The sequence below is a fragment of the Bacillus rossius genome, chromosome 2 (assembly GCF_032445375.1).
Source record: "Bacillus rossius redtenbacheri isolate Brsri chromosome 2, Brsri_v3, whole genome shotgun sequence".
NCBI classification, from domain to species: Eukaryota; Metazoa; Arthropoda; class Insecta; order Phasmatodea; family Bacillidae; genus Bacillus; species Bacillus rossius.
Window position 1 is genome coordinate 131803386 of NC_086331.1, and position 23609 is coordinate 131826994.

Below are 23609 nucleotides of genomic sequence, written 5' to 3' on the forward strand. Positions count from 1 at the left end.
TCGCTTTTCTTTTCCCGTATTTTTAATGTAGCTGTCTAACCAAATCAACCGTCCACAATGTTTTAAAGTATTTATAATGTAGCTAACCTAACCTAATTGACCATTAGCCCGTCTACGACCGTGAGCCAATGATGTCCAGCTAGGAGAGAAGTAAGCGAATCAGGTAGTGCCAAATAACAATGTTAAAAATGGGTAGAGCACACCTACAACTTTGAATTCTATCCTGAGGCCAGAAGAATCCGCGAAATTTCCGGGTCTCTAACCATTAGTATCCTTTTATCAACACATGTACAATGAACAAAAAAGAAAACCGAAGTTGCACGATCAGGCGTTTGGCTCTCTCGTCTGTGAAAAGAAGGTTTCCCGTCGGCCCACTGCGGCATACTGCGGCCATCAGGGACCCCAGGTGGCATATATCAGGGCATCAGCTCGTTCCACCTCCGAACAGCTCTGCAGCGTGGACGAGTCGACAGCTTAAACAGATTTCCTCAATTAAAAACCTTTGTAAATTTTCAATTTTTACATTCCACTTCCTCATTATCAATTCCAAATGAAACGATAGTTCCCATTTACGTATCATGTCTTTCTTACCTAAATTTTATAAGCTCTATCCCTTGAATCCCACAACGATATCCGAGCGCGATACTTTTCAATGAACTTCAAAGTGTTTTCATCACTCCACTACAATATTTTAATTCAAAACAATCACTTTAAACGGAGCACAATGTAATGTTAACGCAAGTACTGCCAGAATAAGACTGGGTTGAACACGTCCAGACAAGGCAAACCCATTCGATTTCATCTTTCAACTCGTCTCCATTCGATTCGACTTTCAAATTACTAGCGACTCGTTCGTCACGTCCAGCCTGGGGAGACTTTCTATTCGACTCGAGTCGAACGATACGATTCGCATTCGATTCGTCATAGTGTGGATGCGCCTTAGAGCATTCGTGCACGGCCCTGGTCGCTGCGGCCAATGAGGAAGCCCATCAGTGTAGAGTTCTTTGTCGTGGCGGTCACTGTGACCCCGATCCACGGACAGTGACCAGGACAATTCAATAAGAGGTGGTGCACTCGCTGCTAAATTGACAAAGAACAGTCATCCCCAGGAACTAGAATTTCTCATCAATATGTGACATGCTTCCTCTCTGGACTTTGTGATCCGGTCGCTTAGAGGCTGGGGTTATTTTAGGTCAATGAGTGTATTTGTTGATTCACCTGTAACGGTTTTGCTTAAATTGAACTTACCTCACCCTACACGCGACCCTAAGTGATTCGTCAACACATGTGAAGTGCTTGTTCGAAACTATGTTCTGGGTCTGAAAATTCAGGACACGTATGCATTTTTTTTTACGTCTCTGACAACGAGGTCATAACAGATAGACAAACAGTATATACAAGTTAGGGACATTACGAAAAGAAGAACCCATGGCTTCTTGTAAGGATCCAGCCCAGCATTTTCGAGGGTGCTGTGTTGTACGAGGGTGCGGTGTTGTGAGAAGTTGCGGTGTTGAACGAAGGTGCGGAGTGCAAGGGCGCAGTCGTCACCCCACGCGGAATCTGTTCCAGCTCCGATGCCGGACGTCTACAAGACACGGCGAGGCCCCAAGCCTCGTGGCGTCTCGAACCGCAACTGTGGCCTTGAGTGGATACGGGCGAATGCTACTTCGGGAGTCGTCTACTTCGCCGATGACGACAACACCTATGATATTGAGCTGTTTGAAGAGGTGAGACTTTTTTTTTGAAACTACTACTCGTAATTGTTTGATTTGGCTAAATGTCATATTCTAAGGAATACTGTATTGAGAGGTCAGTGATAGAAGTTTTATGTTATCAAGAGTCAGTTTTCCTACCGTGGGAACTCCTGAGGTGTAGCTGTGTGGCTGCATGGATTTGGAAACACTTATTCTCCTCTCCTCACCCCCATACTACCATTCATAGATGTTTCCCAGTGTTAGAATGCGGACAATGCACTACACTCGTCACCTGGGACACCTTTACGCTTGTAACCTACCTAATTAATTAAATATTGCGTATTAATTCTAGCGGAAATGTGTTATTCATTTCAAGTCCTAGAAGATGGAATATTGCAGAGGCCAGGAACTGATATGCTAATTATAATTGGACGGTGTTATGTAAAAATGGTTCAACCCACAAACATTTTCAACTGAGTAAATTGAGCTCAAAGTTGAACACACAATAACCGGTATTGTGGCAGTGCGTTGAATGTTTGGTCGCAAGATGGCATAGTAGCAAGGAATGTCGGTTAAAAATATTTAGCTCTATTAAAAGTGTCATTTTACCTACATAATTATTTCAATAATTTTTTTTTTCCTTTTGTTGATTAACTCATTTGTGCATAACAACATCCAATTAGCCACAGGAGGCTGCGGGAGAAGGGAGGAAAAGGCGGAATACAAGATGGAGGTGAGGCCCGAAACGTGGTCGCGTGCTGGTGGTAGCCATCTTGGACAATGGCACGGATAGCTACAAATTTTGCTTACGAAAGAGCACTAGTGTAGTGGTGTTATTTTAATAATAGTTTTATAAAATATTGAGTGCGGTGTGCTGGATCAGAAATACCGGCTACCCTGTTCATCAGAAACGTTTCCAAATTAAAAGTCCATGCCCTAAGCTTTTTTTTATTTTATAATTTTTTATCATTATAAACGTTTGGCTAATTGGTGATTTTTTTTTATCACAAAAGTTTTCCTTAATATTGACATTTGGAGAGGTTTATTTACATTCGGAGAGGTTGACATTGATGTTTTGTGACCACATTAGGCAATTAAAAATTTACATACATGCCAAACCCGGGACTCGAACACAAAACCCCTCGCCATGAAATCCGGTGAGCGTCCGACTGCACTATGAAGGTTGACAGGAGTGAGTATTCATCTAAAACACAAATATTTCAGCAGTCATATTATTACGAGTCCTCTCTCTCTCTCTCTCTCTATATATATATATATATATATATATATATATATATATAATATATATTAACCTAATCTTCACTCATATGTAACATATATCTTAAATATACCCAAAATAATTCATATTTGTGTAAATAAAATTTTAATAAATTTAAAATGTTTAAATGGTTATGTATTTAACCTATGCTCTTTACCAATACTATAAATCATAACTCACACAAAAAAATATAAATTTCCATTTTTTTTTAAATATTTATTTATTATCTTAAGACATAGGTATGTCTTTTAACGCAAACCCTTTATCCACACCATATTTCATTATTTATGATTTAAAAGTATATAAAATATTTTTAATAATGTTAAGAAATATTTATGTATTTATCAGTATATTGTATCTTCATATATGAAAAAAATACAAGTTTAATGTTTCAATATAAAATCTTGGGATAACTAAACTTATATGATATATTTTATAATAAAATTTATCTTAAAAAATGTGTTGTTTTCTTTCTCAAACCTTTCACTTTTATGGTGAAATGTAATTGATATTTAGTTAAATTAACGTTTTTGCTTCGACTAAGGATCGAACCAAGGGCACGAATCAGTAAAATAATGAGTGATTTTTTGATTGTTTTTAGAATTTTTCTCGACGTTAGGGTCAGGTAAAAACCACATGAATTATTGTTAGTTTTTTTTTTAATTTAAACTTACCATTACTTTTGATCTACTTGTCTAACAGATTATTGAATAACATTTATACTACAATAGTACCAAAAGCACAGCATCAGTTAATGAAATAATTCATGTCTGGCCATAAAACGTGCTATAAAGCACCCCTCTTTGAGAAAACAAGGCGAATGGCCCTGCCCACAATTGAGCCGGCGTACTCAAGCGGCAGGTGTGTTGCCGATGCGGCAGGCGTGATGCAGATGCGGCAGGCGTGTTGCAGATGCGGCAGGCGTGTTGCAGATGCGGCAGGCGTGTTGCAGATGCGACAGGCGTGTTGCAGATGCGGCAGGCGTGTTGCAGATGCGGCAGGCGTGTTGCCGATGCGGCAGGCGTGTTGCAGATGCGGCAGGCGTGTTGCAGATGCGGCAGGCGTGTTGCAGATGCGACAGGCATGTTGCAGATGCGGCAGGCGTGTTTCAGATGCGGCAGGCGTGTTGCAGATGCGGCAGGCGTGTTGCAGATGCGGCAGGCGTGTTGCAGATGCGACAGGCGTGTTGCAGATGCGGCAGGCGTGTTGCAGATGCGGCAGGCGTGTTGCCGATGCGGCAGGCGTGTTGCCGATGCGGCAGGCGTGTTGCAGATGCGGCAGGCGTGTTGCCGATGCGGCAGGCGTGTTGCCGATGCGGCAGGCGTGTTGCCGATGCGGCAGGCGTGTTTTAGATGCGGCAGGCGTGTTTTAGATGCGGCAGGCGTGTTGCAGATGCGGCAGGCGTGTTGCAGATGCGGCAGGCGTGTTTTAGATGCGGCAGGCGTGTTGCAGATGCGGCAGGCGTGTTGCAGATGCGGCAGGCGTGTTGCAGATGCGGTAGGCGTGTTGCAGATGCGGCAGGCGTGTTTTAGATGCGGCAGGCGTGTTTTAGATGCGGCAGGCGTGTTGCAGATGCGGCAGGCGTGTTGCAGATGCGGCAGGCGTGTTTTAGATGCGGCAGGCGTGTTGCAGATGCGGCAGGCGTGTTGCAGATGCGGCAGGCGTGTTGCCGATGCGGCAGGCGTGTTGCAGATGCGGCAGGCGTGTTGCCGATGCGGCAGGCGTGTTGCAGATGCGGCAGGCGTGTTGCAGATGCGGCAGGCGTGTTGCAGATGCGGCAGGCGTGTTGCAGATGCGGCAGGCGTGTTGCAGATGCGGCAGGCGTGTTGCCGATGCGGCAGGCGTGTTGCAGATGCGGCAGGCGTGTTTTAGATGCGGCAGGCGTGTTGCAGATGCGGCAGGCGTGTTGCAGATGCGGCAGGCGTGTTTTAGATGCGGTAGGCGTGTTGCAGATGCGGCAGGCGTGTTGCAGATGCGGCAGGCGTGTTGCCGATGCGGCAGGCGTGTTGCAGATGCGGCAGGCGTGTCAGATGCGGCAGGCGTATTGCAGAGGCGACAGGCGTGTTGCAGATACGGCAGGCGTGTTGTAGACGCGGCAGGTGTGTTGCAGATGCGGCAGGCGTGTGGCCGATGCGGCAGGCGTGTTGCAGATGCGGCAGGCGTGTTGCAGATGCGGCAGGCTTATTGCAGAGGCGACAGGCATGTTGCCGATGCGGCAGGCATGTTGCAGATGCGGCAGGCGTGCTGCAGATGCGGCAGGTGTGCTGCAGATGCGGCAGGTGTGTTGCAGATGCGGTGGACGACGCGGGTGTCCATGTGGCCGGTGGGACTGTGCACCAAGTTCGGCCTCAGCACACCCATCGTCATCGACAGCAAGTTCGCCGGCTTTTACGACGGCTGGGTAGCCGGCCGCAAGTTCCCTGTCGACATGGCGGGCTTCGCGGTCAGCGTCCAGTTTCTTCTGCAGGTCGGTGCTAACATTTCTTTGGACTCAGTTCCGCGTCGACAGCAAGGTCATTAGAGACGGTAACACGCGAAGACACAGATGACGTTATGTCGAAACGTGATGCACAGAGGCTTAAGTTGGGGTGACCTCAGAGATCATAGTGACGTCGAACCACCGAGAACCTTCGGATAAATCGAGACAGGAATTGGTTATGTACTGTTTTAAGAAACTACCCAAGAATTTGCATGTGGTGATTTCGGTAAACTATGGAAAACCAAAATCAGGACAGCCAGACCGGGATCATACCACAGGTCCTCTTAACCACTTCGCACCTCACTTCATGTTAGTTGTAATGCAAGATCCCAGTGCACTTAGCAGGCTCATCATAGCATCGAAACTGCCTTGCATGTTCCAAACTAGTTTTGCTATGGAGAAGAGGTTCCTAAAACCCAGGGTCGCGACCCAAGTTTTGGTCGGAGGGAGAGTCCAAAGGGTTGCATCCTGGTTCTTGGGACTAAATATTATAACAATTGGTATGGTACGAAACCAGTGGAAAAGATCACAACGGATTCCAGAGCAGGTTGGTTTCATGATTGCAATCAAACCATTATGAGAGTCACTGATATAGAGCGAGTTGGTAAAGTAGTTAATCTCAGAACTTGTATTTGGTGAGATCCCGACAATAGTTCCATCCTGTCATGCTGATTCTACATTTGGTTTCCAGAAATAATTTAGTGTAAATTCTAGGATGATTCGTCTCCACAAGCCATGACTTATTCCATCATAATATTTTGTTCTTTGTGTTTTCGTCTCTAATGACTTCACGGTCAACGTGTCATACATCCAAAAAAGTGCATATTTGTAAAGTTAGTCTTAACCCAAGTGACACAGATTCATTTCCATGGCATATCTTTGCAATTGGGAAACATTGGAAATTGCAAGAACAACAGTTGTTTGTTTGTCAATTTTAAGTGACTGCTCAATTAATCATATCTAAAAATTCTGGTCAAAGTTTCACCATTGTGACTGACTGTACAAATCACTTTTATATTCGTTTGATTATTTCAAATGTTCTTCATCAAAATGTTTTTACTTCAAGCACATTGTAGAGATAAGTATTATATTTCCTGCAGCAAATTCAGCTTCAGGTATGATAATATTTTGACCTTTATTTTGCTACATTAAACAACATTGACACAAACCAGGAGCTCCTCTTAAAGTGTTGACAGATCGTAATTGTTTGAGTTTCCTTCGCGTATACATCTGCAGCATCTACTAATGATTTTAAAATGTTATTTACTTATTTTGTGTGTTGATCTTATGAATCTTTTCTTAAAATTGCTTCACTTTTATCAATCGCTTTTGACGCTGAATGTGAATTTTCAGAGGCCGAATGCTAAGATGCCTTATAAACCAGGATTCGAGGAAGATGGTTTCTTGAAGAGCTTAGCTCCATTCGAACCATCTCAAATTGAACTGAAAGCTAACAATTGCTCTAAGGTATGTATTCCACGACTTACCATACGTCCGTGTTTTGTAGGCAATTTAGAGTCGGTTTCAACAAACTTTAGGTAACTGATTAATTTTTACATAAATTATGATTGACGAAAAATTTCTAAAATTTGATTGAGTTAGCCTTCAGGTCGTACATTGTCTTTATCCGATTCGTAGCTAATTGAAGGTTTTTATAGACCTTGCCTTATATGAGTGCCATATACCCTCCAGGTGATAGGCATATTCAGTAGTGCTGATTGGCTCTTGGCCTCAACTCCTGTCCAAACACAATACTCGCAGGAGTCTGTCCAATTAAGACATAAATGTCAGTCCATATGCCCTCAGGAATAACTGGATGTGTTGATCCCAATCTTGGTGGTGGTCAGCCATAACCTTGGCAATAAATTCTTCTATGGTCCGATTGAAACTTTCCACCATGCCATTAGATTGAGGACGTAAGGCTATAGTCTTAGTTTTCTTTATCCTTAGTAACCGATACATCCCTTGGAATATATTTTATAAAAACAATATATTTTATTATTCTGTAAAAAAAGTCTTAAAATTTATTTTAATGAATAAAAAGTTTAAATTTCCTAGTTAAAAAGGTTTCAAATTATTTTAAATGCTACTTTGTTTCTTTAAGCAATAACTAAATTTGTTTCTTTGTTCACTATAAAATATTGTAGACCTTTCTATTTAAATATACCTACTACAGAACAACAATAATGTCGAACATATTGTCTAAGGAAGTGAAATAAAGAGTAAAACATAAGATTGAACTTTGTGTTTAGAATTCCTTTTAGGCAACCAAAAATAGCTTGTTTCATTATATCCATCAAAAAATATACAAAAAATAAATTCTGAAATACAGTTTTAAAACAAATATTTTTGAAATTCCAGTCCTAATCATGGTAGTTTTTGGTTTCTTGAAACAAGTTCAAGCAAATGCTGGAATGGTTCCTGTTAGCTGAATATGTTGGCAGTAGCTCTTCGTGCATGAATATATTTAACTTTTAATAATAATAGGCCTTAAAGTTTGTAGAAAAAAATTCTTGATTGTCCCCCTTCACACACATGTGCACACGCACACTCTCTTCACACAAAAAATTGCTTGCAGCATTTGCCTGAAGTTGTTTAATCAAAAAAATACTATGATTAGGGCCGGAATTTAAAAATTATGTTTTAAATTTGGGGTTCAGACTTTTTTTTTTAATTTTTTTTATGGAGGCGATTAAATTTGTTGGTGGCCGAAAACAAGTTCTAAACACAAAGTATAATATTATGTTTTTTTTTTACTCTTTATTTTGCTTGCTTGGACAAAAAAAACCACCAGTTAACCCATTTATTTTTTTTCTCCTTACTGAGCACATCATTTTAATCACCCATTACATAAATTATTTCTTAGATTTGACATGTTTTCACAATCCCTCCCTTTTTAAACTATGTATTTATTTTGTTTTGTGTTCTTAAATTGTATAAGATGTGATCATTTTACCACCGTGTTAGTAAACCTTTACTCCTATTTGATACTAATGAATTTTAAAAAATTAATTCATTTATTTCATACTTGCCTGATTTACATTGTATGGCTACAGTGTTCCTACGTTGCCAACTAAAAGTCCTTATTTGAGGTTACTGAAATTATAACACTCCCAACAAATCCAGTTCTATTATTTCATTTTTATTTCTAGGTTCTTAGTTTCCAACAAATTTATGCCCATACATGTCACTTTTATCCTGAGTATCTTAATTTTCTTGCAAACTTAAATATAGTTATTGTCCCTCCCCGGAGGTATGAATGGAAAAGATACTGATACAGGTTACTAAATACTCATTTAAATAATAAAAAAAAAGCAAATCTGTTCCTTGATGTATAAAACTCTATCTTGAATACATGTGTTTTCTTTAGCCTAGCACTTAATTGACTTGCATTTCCCAATTATAAAAATGCAATTAGTTATGAAATCAAACAAACAAAGTACAAGTTGCTGTTCGTTTTGCAAAATTTGATCTCTATCGATATTTATACTGTATTTCCAGTTACAGTCCAGCATTATGAAACAGTGTATAGGTTAGAATACCTACCTAAATGAATGTAAATGCATGTGTTTGTGGCTCAGGTACTGGTGTGGCACACGCAAACCAAGAAAAACGATCCATCTGCAGCCCTCAACATGACGAAGTACGCCAACACGAACCTTGTCCACCTGAAGAAGCTGATTGTTTGATCACTGGTGATATGCTCACACTGGAAGCACATTATGACCCTGTCATCATCCTGATGACAATACAGTGGACCTGCTCACACTCACTCCACTTGTTGTTGTGGTTTGTTTACGAGAAGTGATTACTCTCGGAGATTCTGGTTGCTGAGCGCACCCAAGTTGACTTCAACAACTCTCCCGACTGTTAGCGCACGGGGTGCCGTCTCGACCAGACTGCACGAGCGCAGGAAACAAATGTTTCGATCTTAAACGACTACTAATAAAAACTTTTTTGTTTAACGCAAAATGACATCGTTGATAGCGAGAATGATAGAAGTATCTGAGGTATCTGGGCTCCCGGACATAGTTTCTTCTCGATCGATTTAGCTAACCCAAGTTTATAAGCAAATCCCTGCTTGCCCCAAGACAAGTTAAGTGAAGCAGACGTTTGTTGAACAGGCATGCAAGAACATTTACTGGGACGACGATTCATCGTGTCTTTGGTCGTTAGAAGTGTCTGCTATTTTGTAATATGTGATATGTGACTGCAAAGGACGAATGAATGGTTACCCCTTTACATCGCCTTGATTTTACCACACAAACAAACATTCTTAACAAGTGTACCATTGCATTATGATTTTTTACCAGATAATATTCAAAAACTTGACCGGATCTGGTATGTAACAGACATCCCAAGTGTACACTAACTGGTCACTTTTCGTGGACATTTAAACTGAAATTATCAATGTCATTAGTTTTGTGTTAATTTTTATGCATTAAATTTTCTGTTCACATAATGCAAAGTTGAGTCCAAAGTTACGGCTGTGAAAACTGTTGAAAATCAGTCCAATCCACTGAAAATGTTGTCTGTAGAACTAATGTTACATTAAAATTTTGATAATGAATTTAACAAAATTAAACAGGTTCCATTACATCATAGCACAGTTTCCCAGATGATTGCATAGTTGAGTCATCAGCACTTTGATAAGCTGAGCTGGAGTGTAGTGTGAAATGCACTTGCTGTGTATGCATGTGAATGCAATGATTTCTCTTTAGTTGGGGTGTTCCTGACGTCAAACAAAAAAAAAACTCTTCACTACTTCTGATAAACTTAACATATACATCAACCTTTTCTACCAGTAATGTTAACTCCCTTTAGAATAAAATGAGTGTCACTTAAAACGTGATTGATTTTATGTAAACATGAAGGGCATGTATCAGCCGCAGTTAACAAATGTAACTTTCTTTCTGAAAAACTTATTCTGATTATTTTGAACTTTTTTCTACGATAATGTTATGTTATTCAAATATGCTAAGTTTTTTCATTGTTAAAATAATATAAACACTACATATTCAATTCAATAAAATTAGCAAATCTTAAAAAAATTAATGAATAGATATCTAATACCTGTGTTTTACTATTCACTTAATTTTTTTTTATCTGGACTTAAAAAAAATTTAGACAAAGAAAAATATATTGGTTGACACATGGCCAAAATAAGCATGCTTGCTATGATATTTCAGGATTACAGTTTATCTTCTTTACATGAATGAATGTTTGTTGATGTATAAATAAGTTGCATTTTGGTGTTTACAAATGCAATATTTGTTATATGAATTGTTGTTTTTGTCATTTTATAAACATTCTTGCCAAAATAAGCAATAAAGAAAATCCTCAACGAAGTAAAAGAGATTATCCCGAAAGCAGGAGAAAGGTTTAATGAACGATAGGTGAAGGAAACTTTTTAAATGCCAGAATAAAATGGAGTGGAGTGCTCACTCGCCATGAAAGCACTGCAGTGGCCTTGCGTTGCTATCTCTCTCTCCCTCCCTCTCTCTGTTAAGTAAAACGTGATTGTACTGACGTCGTCCGGGCCTGCGGCCCCTTTGAGCCCGATATGACACCGCCCAACCACCGTTTCAGTTCAAACCTCCCGCTCGTGCGTGCGTGTGTGCGTGTGTGTCTAGCCCGGCAAGAGGGCGCTTAGAAGCAGTGCGGCGATCCCTAAAATTGCTATGTTAATATTAATTGTAAGCCTTTTTGTTGTTTTCATCCATCTTCGCCCCAGTGCTGTGCAGTTTACTTGTGTTTTCTTTAATTTAAATAAGTTACCTTAAATAACTATAGACGTTGCCCGGGCGGACCCGAACAGGCACGGACTTGGACGAGGATAGGAATGCTTTTATATAAATTATCATTTAATAAGTAAATAGTAACAAACTTTCCATTGTCAGTAATTTTTATATATTTTTAATGTTTATCTGTAATTTACTCAACTTTCGCCGGGGCACGGAGTCGTAGAATACAGTAACGGTAATTGTGTTGGCGCGAAGGGCACCATGTTGCCACCTGCGAGCGATGAGCTCAGCCCAGTCCATCTTCATCACTGACCGAGAGCAGACGCGCCAGCACCCCGGGGACCTCAACCTTTGTTCATCACTGACCAAGTAATTTCTGTATCGTTAATTCTTTTTAAATCGCTTTCGTTCGTCATCCTCGGGGCAGCTCTCGGTCAGCGGGCTGTTTAATTAATTAATTGTCTCAGTCGAGTTTTTTTCATCACCGTGTAATAAGTATACTTTGCAGCATGGCCACGTGTGTGGACCATGCCCTCACCTAAACCGATTCGTGCCTCAGGCTTTTTAACCGTGTAATGTGTAACGTGTAACGGGCGTGTAGAGAGACGTGTTAGTGAAATTAAATCTGGAGAATAAATATAAAGTGAGTACTTATTTAATCACGTGGTGAGTGAGTCTAGGAGTGTGGCGTGCCCGACGCCTAGAGCGGGCCAGGTCTGGGTAGCTAGGATAGAAAGGGCTGGTAACTCGTCCCCACTTGGGCTACGTCACGCCCTGAGTGAGAGACTCCGCCGGGTCCACGTGCCCTTCCACGTGGTGGCGCCCATAGTTAACATCTCGAAATCACCGGCAATGCGCGATCAGCCCTCAAATGGCGCCCAAGAGCGTGGGGCGAGTTACATCTTCCGCGAAAACCAGACCTGTACGAGCGTGTGAGATAGGCGGTTGTTACGCGGAGCGCGCGGAACTAAAGTTCGCGCTGGAACTATTGTTCGCGCGGAGCGCATAGCGGGACTCTGGCGCGCCAGCCACGTGATCAGCCAAGCGCACGCTTCCAGGAATCCGCGCACAAACAACGGACTCCGAGCGCAGTAAGTAACACAGTGCTGATGTGTTCGTGAGGACTGTTCGTGTGCAGAGTACCACGTGCGTAGACATGTATCCGTATCCGGACGAGTGTATCGGGTGTTACTTTCCCCGCCCGAGTTGGGACTTGCATGGCAGGACCGCCGCCGGATACGAGTGTGGCTACTGTACGGAGTACCGCATACACGGCGTGACGAAATGTGGAGCTAGGTCGTGTCCCGGAGGTAGTAGCGAGGGATACCGCTGCCAGGAATGTGCCGGCCTGTGGCATCGTGGCTGTATCGGCGAACGTGAATGGACCGTACTGCGCAAGTTTTTTACCTTCACGTGCGCACGGTGCACTGCCTACCTAGCCACCCAGGCGCAGTACGAGGCAGAGACGCTGGAAAATCCTCCACGACACGCCTCGACGCTTCCCGAAACGCCGACGCCGCTCACGCCGACACCGACTCCGATCACGCCGACACCACTCACGCCGAAAAAGACGCCGCTCACGCCGACGCCAACCACGCCGGAAAAGACGCTGCTCGACTCGCCGACGCAGCCCGTGCCAAGGACGCCGCCCGTTGCCGGAACGTCACCGCCGCACCAAGCCGACTCCTCACGCACGACGCCGACCCCAGCACCACGAAGGTACGTCCTGACGTCACCCGCACCGCCACGTGTTACGTTACCGACGCCTACCGCTCTGACAAAGACGCCCGTCGTCCTGACGCCCACGCCCGTCGTCCCGACGCCGACGGCCGCCGTCCCGACGCCCGCCGTGCCGACGCTCATCGACTTGACGTCTCCCGACACAAGTCCGATCCCGCCGCCGCCTGCCACACTGCGTTTCGTCGACCCGACGCCACTTATCCCGACTCCGACGCTCGCCGTCCCGACGCCGACAATTCCGCTCCCACCTCCTGTCCTGGAGCCGCCAACCTCGGCACCTCTCGTCGACCTGACGTCTCCCGACGCTGGTCCTAACGCATCATCGCCAGCAAGACCTCGTTTCGCCGACCTGACGCCACTCATCCCGACTATGATGACGCCTGACTCGCCGAAGCCAACCGAGCGACGCCCGACAACGACCGTCCCGCCGCAGTCTGCGACGCCGTCCAGCACCCGCCTCGTGTCGGAGACACCTCCCGACGCCGGAATGACCTCGCCACCGCACCGAACCGCCGTCCCGACGCCACCAAGGTCATTTCCGGCGAAACCCGCATCGTCTCCGCCACACGACTCGCCACGGACGCCTCCAGACTCGACGCCGACGCTTCGTGTCACCCTGTCGCCACCACCTGGCTTCGACGTCATCATGCCGTCGTCACCGCCACCAGAGTGCGCAGTAGCAAACGGGACGCTTTGCGACACGATGTCCAGGGCCCTGACGCCGAGACGCCTGAGCGCCGCCCCGCCGCCTGGGTTCGCTCCTCTGTGCCCGCCCGGATTCGCCCCGCTGTGCCCGCCTGGCTTCGAAGCACAGCCAGTTGATCATGCCCGAGTGAGACAGACGCGCGCGACGCCGACACTGACGCCGCCTCCATGCCCACCTGACGCGACGCCCGGAACGACCGAGACGCCACGACGCCCGATTCCGACGCCGATCGCCGCAGTACCGGAACACCGGTCAAGTGCCCTGCCGCACGAGACGCCACCCAAATGTCGCAAGTTGGCAACATTGGGACGCCGCACCGTGAAGAATCGCCTGAGCTCCCTGCGTCCGCCTGTCGCGATGCAGGTCGACGCCACGACGCCGGGACGCCCGACCGTCCCACCACCGAACGTGACCACCACCCGGACTTCGACACCTGTCACCCGTCTGTCACGACGGGCCGCGAAGCGCCCGCCTGTCGGCGAGGCTGAGCCGGGCCGTGCCGAGCGCCGCCCGCGCTTGCTGCCCGCCTGCCACGAGCCGCCTGACCTTGGCCGCCGCCGCCCCTGCCGGCCGGCGCCCTGGCCACCGCCACGCTATCACACGCAGCAGCCGCCGCAGCCGCAGCTGACGCAGATTTGGGGCTCGGGACAACTGGTGGGTCACCACCCACAAGGTTAGTCAGCCAGCGCCCATTCTGTCCGTGTGTATCGTCCTCCATAGTGTAAATATTGCTCAACTGTCATTTTGTAAACATTGCTCGCCGCCATCATGTAAACATTGCTCGCCCTTCCATCGTGTAAACATTGCTTGTCCGTCCGTCATGTCAACATTGCCACCTGCCCGCACAAACATAAACATCAACATTGCCACGTGGGAGTGCGCGACGTAAACACCACAGGCAACGCCCCCCAACCATCTGTCAAACGGCGCTGTCATATCGGCCTACTTTCGGAGGGGGCAATTGACGTCGTCCGGGCCTGCGGCCCCTTTGAGCCCGATATGACACCGCCCAACCACCGTTTCAGTTCAAACCTCCCGCTCGTGCGTGCGTGTGTGCGTGTGTGTCTAGCCCGGCAAGAGGGCGCTTAGAAGCAGTGCGGCGATCCCTAAAATTGCTATGTTAATATTAATTGTAAGCCTTTTTGTTGTTTTCATCCATCTTCGCCCCAGTGCTGTGCAGTTTACTTGTGTTTTCTTTAATTTAAATAAGTTACCTTAAATAACTATAGACGTTGCCCGGGCGGACCCGAACAGGCACGGACTTGGACGAGGATAGGAATGCTTTTATATAAATTATCATTAAATAAGTAAATAGTAACAAACTTTCCATTGTCAGTAATTTTTATATATTTTTAATGTTTATCTGTAATTTACTCAACTTTCGCCGGGGCACGGAGTCGTAGAATACAGTAACGGTAATTGTGTTGGCGCGAAGGGCACCATGTTGCCACCTGCGAGCGATGAGCTCAGCCCAGTCCATCTTCATCACTGACCGAGAGCAGACGCGCCAGCACCCCGGGGACCTCAACCTTTGTTCATCACTGACCAAGTAATTTCTGTATCGTTAATTCTTTTTAAATCGCTTTCGTTCGTCATCCTCGGGGCAGCTCTCGGTCAGCGGGCTGTTTAATTAATTAATTGTCTCAGTCGAGTTTTTTTCATCACCGTGTAATAAGTATACTTTGCAGCATGGCCACGTGTGTGGACCATGCCCTCACCTAAACCGATTCGTGCCTCAGGCTTTTTAACCGTGTAATGTGTAACGTGTAACGGGCGTGTAGAGAGACGTGTTAGTGAAATTAAATCTGGAGAATAAATATAAAGTGAGTACTTATTTAATCACGTGGTGAGTGAGTCTAGGAGTGTGGCGTGCCCGACGCCTAGAGCGGGCCAGGTCTGGGTAGCTAGGATAGAAAGGGCTGGTAACTCGTCCCCACTTGGGCTACGTCACGCCCTGAGTGAGAGACTCCGCCGGGTCCACGTGCCCTTCCACGTGGTGGCGCCCATAGTTAACATCTCGAAATCACCGGCAATGCGCGATCAGCCCTCAGTACCAATCTGCCCAGTAGCGAAAAAAGAATAATTTCATTTCTGCTTACACAATATTAATACCAGTGTGAAGACCACTGAATGAACAGCAGTGTATAACATTCTATTTATCGTGTAGATTACGAATAGTGAGTTAAAACCAGATTTGCCACAAAAGACAAATGTTGCAAAAAGTAAGCAGATATGATATTTAAATTTCCCGTCCCTGAAAATTTAGTAAATTAGGTATTTAATGTTGCAATAATCTTTATTTATAATAAATGTGCTTCTGTCAGTTTATTTATATCTGTAATTTTACCTCGGGACCAATGAAATATGTATCTATTGTTGAACATTTACACTCATTCAAACCAGCGACACTTGTTCACGTACCTCTATCTCATTGTAACAAACTCCAGAAATTTTGACATTGTATCTGCGATTCAGCTTTACATCCAGTTACGTACCTGTTTTTAAATCATTGTAAGAACGGGCTCACATAAAACACAGTGCTATCAACCACATGAAAAATGAGGTATTTATATAGTAACATAAGAGTAAAAAAAAATTATGATACAAGCGAAGTCACTTACAAGAAATACAGTGTTTTAAGTTTAGTCAATTACTAATTTTTTTTTAATTGGTAAAAATTTCAATTTATTTTCCTTTCTAGAATCAAAACTGAAAAAAAAAAAACAGCAATCATATGAGTTTGCAATATCCTTTATTTTTGTTTCACGAGTTGAAGCTTATTTCATTATAAATGAATACTTATATATTAAAAGTCGCAAACTATTTTCAGTACTTTAATAATTAAGTAAGTAGTGTCTATAGGACTAAGAAATATGGAAAGCCAGTTTTAATATAGTCATATAAACCTGGCTTTTAAAAAAAAAGACACTTAAGTAGTGTATTTATACATAATGCTATACAAAAAATATGGAACAATGGCTGTATTGACGTTGCTACAGAAAATTATTATCTAAAATGATGTTACATGTTAAATTTTCAGGCTGCTTGAATTGAGTAAAATTAACACATTTACTTTGCTGAAACAGTTTCACTTGGTGAACTCTAATAAAATAATGATTACACAACATGTTAAACAGACCAGAGTTGAATGACCACACAAGTTTGTGTGCGCAAAGCACCTAGGGTTACTTAGCCCCTTCGCATTAGCCCCACACAGCTCATAGCAGTTCTTTGAACGTGATAGGCATATAGATAGTCTTTAGTTTCGCTTATAATAAAAACATATAAATCTACAGCAAGCTTGTTGAAATTTTGTCCACCTAACCTTAGACCTTAAAATCAAGAGGAACTTCACAGTTTCCAAAAGATTTTAAAAATTGTTACCCTACACCATTCCCAACCCCTTAAAGTAGAACTTTGGTACCTCTTCATTATATTTTGCACCACTGACTTTTGAAATAACAGGAATTGTACTGCCTACATATGATTTAGGAAAAAAAAGGAAGATTGCTGACCACATGAGGTTTCGAAAAACCACCCCATAAAGCTGAATTTAGGTATTTCTTGGTGAAATTTTGCAACTTGAAAAAATAATTATTGCCTACAACAAGTTCGAAAAACTAGGAAAATCGCTGTCCACATTAGATTTTCAAAAAACATCCCATTCACCTTTCTTACCCCTTGAATCATAAAATTGGTACTTCTTGATGAAATTTGGCACACTTGATAAAAATTGTCTAAATTTAATTTTGAAAAAAAAAATTAAGAAGAAAGATCACAGTCTACAAAATATTTTGAAAAACCACTTCATTCCACATTCTTAGCCCTTAAAAATTAGTTTATTGTTTTTGATGAAATTTTTGCACACTTAACTTTTAAAATAAGATAAAAATTACTGTCTAAATTTGATTTTGAAAAAAATATATACTCCCATCCCCCAGTAGTTTTAATTTCTGAAATAAAATATTACATTTTCTTATTAAAAATAGGAACTACTCTCTTTAAAAAAAAATAGACTCTTTACACTGCTTAAAGCCTGGCCATGCCTGGTACTCCTGCTTGTACGTATATATTCATTGTATCCATTGTGGTTTTAAATATTTTTCTCTTACAAAAGTCATGTAACCACATTTTGATTATTTTTGTAACTATTAATTTTAAAAAGTTTCTGTGTATTTTATCAAAAAAAGTAAAACTGCAAATGTGTGTGTGTACATATGTACACATACAATTTTTATTTTATGTTATTTTAACTTTGAAAATGAACAACACAGTTAATTTTTGGTTTTAACTAATTTGTCGGTTGGTTGGTTGGTTATAAATTTCATTTTCAGATATACATGTTTTTGGATATCTATAATTTATTTTAATTTCACTGATCACGATTTTTTTTTGTTTATTTTTTTTTTAAATATGTCACATATCCTACAAAATTATGACACTAACAACGGTTTACAAATCGTCAGTGGCCAGGATAAGATTATTTGCTGATCATGCATATTTGGCAACATTTGTTCATATTTGAACTGAGTTTCGTGTCTTAAGTAAATGCTTTGTCATGCCAAAAATAGTAAAATCCAGCTGATATTGAAGTTGTCTGCCTTCACAAAGCTCATCTTTACTGCTGGCTGTGAAACAGGAGAATAAGATTACCTCGTTGAAGCTCGTTTTACGTCGTGTCTCGAGACAGTTCAACACTTAGTACAGAAGTTTAAACACTGTTAAAATTCTGGCCGATCTACTTATGTGCTCAGCTGACAAACCATGTTTCTGAAAATATTTTTTTTTTACAAAACCTGTTTAAAATACTGGATGCTGGCATTCGTCTTCGTTATCCTCTATTGTGCTTCTAAATATATTCCACCTACATCAAACATTGTTCTTTCACTTTGCACTAAGTACTTTTACAATTTGTATCATGAAGTATTTGTTTTGCTTGCACACTATTGCTTGATTGAAGTGCCGTATAGTTCTCACGCGAACATATATCATTGGAAACCGAGGTATAAAAAGGCCAGTAACGACTGTGATTTGGGTTAAATGTACATAAATTATATATATATTGTGGGAGGTTTTACATTATTTCTAATTTATCTTTACAGTTTCATACCAAAGACCTGTTTTAATATATTGCATGTGCACAAACTAATTCTATATTTAAATTACTTGTAATTTAAATGACGTATAATAATCAATTTCTTATGCACACTGCAAATATTAAACTGTTATAAATTTTCAAATAAAAGTTACATTGTAAACTATTTGTACATTGCAATGATATTATTATGCATTATTATAAATTAATTTTATAGCTAACATGTACATATATGTGAAATTTTTTTCCTATAAGTGTTCTCATTTAATGTTTTCATTTCTACTACAATTTTTGATTGCCTTAAAAAATGACATTTCTATGTGTTTTATGTTGTTTCCGATTTGTTATTGCGCTATTTTGCAAATTCATATCTTTTTGTGTAAAACTGATTTAAATATTTTTTATTATTTATTTTACAAGAAATTTTCACTTAAATTGTATTTACTGAAAACTGAACTGCCCTGATATTTTTTTCTCATTGGTAAGTTTTTAAAATTTCTCTAGTAAATCAAAAATTGAGACAAAACATTGGCTTTTTTTAGAGCTTAAAATAACTTAATTATTCTTTAAGTAAAAAAGATTCTAAATAAATAATCCTGATACACCAAAATGAAGTCTTCAGTTTTTATTTTTCATTCAAGGAGATTTTTTTTATATTGTTCTATTGTTCCAATAAGTGAATATAGTTTACAAAACCATTTGTTTCAGTATTAGTTACTTAATAAACATGTTCCATTTTAATTTTGTTGCAAAAACAAAACTGTTTTACAGTAGTTTCAGTAAATGTTGGGTTTATTTTTATATATCCTGGGAATCCATTCCATTTGTTCAGCTTTGGTGATATTTTGTAGTGGCTGCCTCTTGAACCACGGAGTGAATGACTTTGTTCTGAAAACCAAGATACCGACTTGGTAAGGCCGGTGTTCCAAAAGACAAAAATAAGGGTTTAGGTGTTTGTTGAACATGTTACACCTGTACCCTAGTGCACGATAGGACTCAGCCAGTCCCTTAATTTTAGGGAACGGCTTATTGTGTCCTATCCGTGACCTATCTGTTGCCCAAATTCCGCTCATGCGCAGAGCTGACTTTTTCTGGCATCTGGCATCTGGCGCCATTAACTTGTATGCATTTGATTTTGTGAATATCGGAGGACGTACGAAGCGTGTTGGTGTGCCAAATGAAACTTTATGATAGAAAAAATATCCTGGAATACATTTAGTACACTCTGAAGGTTACAACATGAAATAAATGCAACTTAAAATGTACATGAGAAAATTTCAATAACACAATTTAATTTGTGTGACACTGCTGCTATCTCTAGGATTTTTGCTGTAAAAAATTGTATCGATGATTGCCAAACGTTCGCTAGGATGCGTTGAAACCAGTTTCTAGCCTCGCGCAGGGCACCGTTTATTAAAATGGTTGCCGATCTGTCGCCCAACTGGAATTTGGTTGGGATACGTTCTGAAATACAGCTGCGAGTTAGGTTACGGTTGTATCCCAACAAGGCAGTGCTTATTCGCTACCTTACCTGAAAGTCTTGGAATACCGCTCTAAGAGTCATCCAACGCAAACGTAGGTCTTTTAAAAATACATCGATGTTCAAACAACTAATGTGTCAACTCATAAGTCTACCAATAACTGATTATTTAAAAACCATATAAAATTATACTTCTTTAATTTTAAATAACATAAAATATTTTTAAAAATTATAAATATTTTATGTGTGAAATTTAATTCATTAACTATAAATTAAATTTTAAACAGTTCAGGTGTTATATCGAATGCTATTTGCATCATGTATATAAAAATATACATATATATATGGGTTCACTTTTCATAACTTTTTTGCTTCAATAACCTAATGATGTTTACTCCAAATACTTAAAGATTTTAATGTTGAGATTTTAAGACATAAGAACTAGCAAAGCACTAGTAGTGAGGCAACCCGCTTTTATGTTGATATTGAAAAGGAAAAATTGGTACAAACTTAGAGCCAGTCAAAATGATACTTGGAACCAATAAGAGACAGAGTGATCTGATGGAGAATCCATAGAGCACTCTAAAAAAAGTGTGATATTTTTACCTTGAAGTTTGTGTATTTTTACACGTAAGTATAGGTAATTTACGAAAGCAAATACACTGTAATTTTAGACACAGTATACTACTGAATACTGTGTTTTTAAACAAGTGTAGGTGTGAAATTTAAACTTGTTTGGTATGTATATATAATAATTTAAAAACTTGTGTATATTCACACAGACTTTTGTAAAAATTCAGTTGCAATGCATTTGTTATTTTAAGGGTCTGATCGTGTAAAAATTAATTATAAGTCAGTGCTAAATTTCTGTTCCATTTTTGTAGTTAAATGACACTGAACCGGGTGAACAATTACTATGACATGAACTGTAACAGCTGGAACTGTATCAGGTGACACTAGCAGCCTGGACTGCTGATTTTTTAAATCAAAAGACTACGAGTGGAATGAAAGTAACTGAAATAATGAGCATGAGTAGCACCATAGTGGCCCCTCTTGCTGTCGAAGACTCAGTAATCACTCTGGCTCTCCAGGGACCTATTTACTGTTGGAGTTTTATTTTTATATAAATTGTTTAGTTCCATATCTCCCTGGTAAAGAAGCTTGTCATTACTCTAAGGTTAAGTTAAAGCTCCAAATAACTAACCTAAAAAACACTAAAATAGTAACTTTTGATTTGTGAATTAGTAAACTGGGCAAACTGTTAAGTCACTTGGAAAATTTTGTTTCTAGTGAACCAATGAGTCATTAAAGTATGTACGCCGAAGTGTTTTACTTACTTCACTATTATCATTTTTCACAGTATACTTGTCCCATAATTCAGCGTGCCACATATATATTTGTTTGTAATACTGACAACTGTGATTATTTAAAACAAGGTTCATTTAATTTAAAAAAAAATTCAGTTAGACATTTTTTCAAGTATTAAGTCAATGTTTTGTTTTAAATTGAGATTATTATTTCCTACTTAAAATCCATTGAATAGATTTTTTTAGGAAAACAAGAAACGTGAATGTAAATCCTCTATTTACATAAAATCAGTTTATAAATTGTTTTGAATAACATTATTAATGTGATGCACAATTAAAAACTATTTGAGGTTATCTTATCCAAATCATGGGTTTTTGTGTTTACTAGCACATTTTGAAAACATTTAATATTTGGTATGAAAAAATGAAAGGATGGGTTATCAAGTTGGTAAAGGTAATATGTAAATATATCATGTTCACTTTATAGGGGGTGAAAACCTAAATTAGAGTAATTAATTAATTTTCCAAGTAATTTAAATATTAAGAGTATAACAATTTAATTTTGTTATAGTTAACTACCATGCCTGGTTGTTTACATAAAAAAAAAAAAAAAATAATTTTAATTGAGGAAATATTGAAAAGTTTTCAAAATGGCTAAATAAATAAATCAAAATTTTTTCTTGTAAATGATTTTAATTAGAGTAGTATGAAAACAATTGTTTATAGTATAAGTTTTCATGGACTGCATGTTAATAAAATGCATATCATGTCAGAGGAGGCTTGAGAGAAGTAATAGTGCTTATCAACCAACATACCTATGTTAGAATTTATTTTTAATGAAAACCTATTTGAAAATAAAAAAAAAGTACTAAATTCCCATAAAATAATTTAGGTAAATGGTTTTAATATCCTACTTAATTAAAATGGGAACAATGTTTGAAGTTATGATAAAAGTTTTATGTTTATCTTCTAAAAGATCAAAATCATAACATTACTGTCATATTTTATTTTTTAATAAACCACATTTTATAAATAAATGCAAAATATGTCATTAAGATACAATTAAAAAGCTACTGTATTCAACCAAAATTTCTATAAATAAACAAAAATGAAGTCTACAAGCTAAAAAAATTTACTATAAAATGTAAAATAATTTAAGTTAAATGGAAGTAGAATTAATAAAGTTGGCCCGCATATACACCTATATAAAGACAAAGATAAAGGAAGGTAATAGGCTTTTTATTTTTCTTTATGAAAGTTTTACTGTGGACGTAGCTATAATAGATGCAGTTTTATTATTTTCTTTTTTGGCAAGGATGCTAACTTAAATCCCTTATTAACTACATTCTTATTTCAATTAACCCAACAGCTTAAATATTTTTAAAATGTACACAAAAGTAATTTTTTAACATCCACAGTCTTAAAGTTTTGCATGACAATGTAAAAACATGAATTTCATATATTAAACATTGATGTTAAAACCATTCGTTCTAAATTACTTGAAAGTAAGGATGTCTTGCGGCATGGATTATCTTTATTTTGTATAACTAAGGTTATTGTTGTGTTCAGGAGAACCATTTACTGTGATGGTTATGGCGATCAAATACTTAAAAAGTGCATCACATTTACGCATCAAAGGCATTCCTTTAATCTAAGATGTGTAGTAGTGCCATATTTGACATTAGCTTTATAGTCATAATGTACTATTTAAGATCTTAAAATTTTCTAAAATTTTCTCACTACCCAAAATTAATTCCTAATCCAATTTGTTTTTTTTTTCCCTTGTAGTAACTATCAAACTACAAAATTTAATAAATCTGACTGGGTAAATCTCTCTCATAGTAAAAAATATACATTATTTCTTGCATTAATAACATTTCTCTCTGTATTTTAATATATTCTGTAATCTCATGTAAATTTTCCCTATGCACATATTTTATGTAAAATATACTAGAACAACATGTAAAGGGATTAATTTATTTTATATTTACCCAATTGAATAATATAATAATGTATTTTTCTCAAAGGCCATATTAATCAAGATTTTTATGATTAAAATAGCCAATATTATATAGCTTGATTTTT

At 39.8% G+C, this 23609-nt stretch overlaps 1 protein-coding gene across 2 annotated transcripts in view; it reads left to right on the forward strand.

The window, feature by feature from the left end:
* The window catches only part of LOC134529843 (galactosylgalactosylxylosylprotein 3-beta-glucuronosyltransferase P), an 81600-nt gene extending 70689 nt beyond the window's left edge, over nucleotides 1-10911 (forward strand). For both annotated transcript variants that reach the window (XM_063364346.1, XM_063364347.1), the window contains exons 5-8: nucleotides 1570-1727; nucleotides 5264-5440; nucleotides 6806-6919; nucleotides 9034-10911. In XM_063364346.1, the coding sequence (XP_063220416.1) occupies nucleotides 1570-1727; nucleotides 5264-5440; nucleotides 6806-6919; nucleotides 9034-9141 (557 nt within the window). In that variant the 3' untranslated portion in view covers nucleotides 9142-10911. The remainder of the gene's footprint in view (nucleotides 1-1569; nucleotides 1728-5263; nucleotides 5441-6805; nucleotides 6920-9033) is intronic.
* The last annotated feature ends 12698 nt before the right edge of the window (nucleotides 10912-23609 follow it).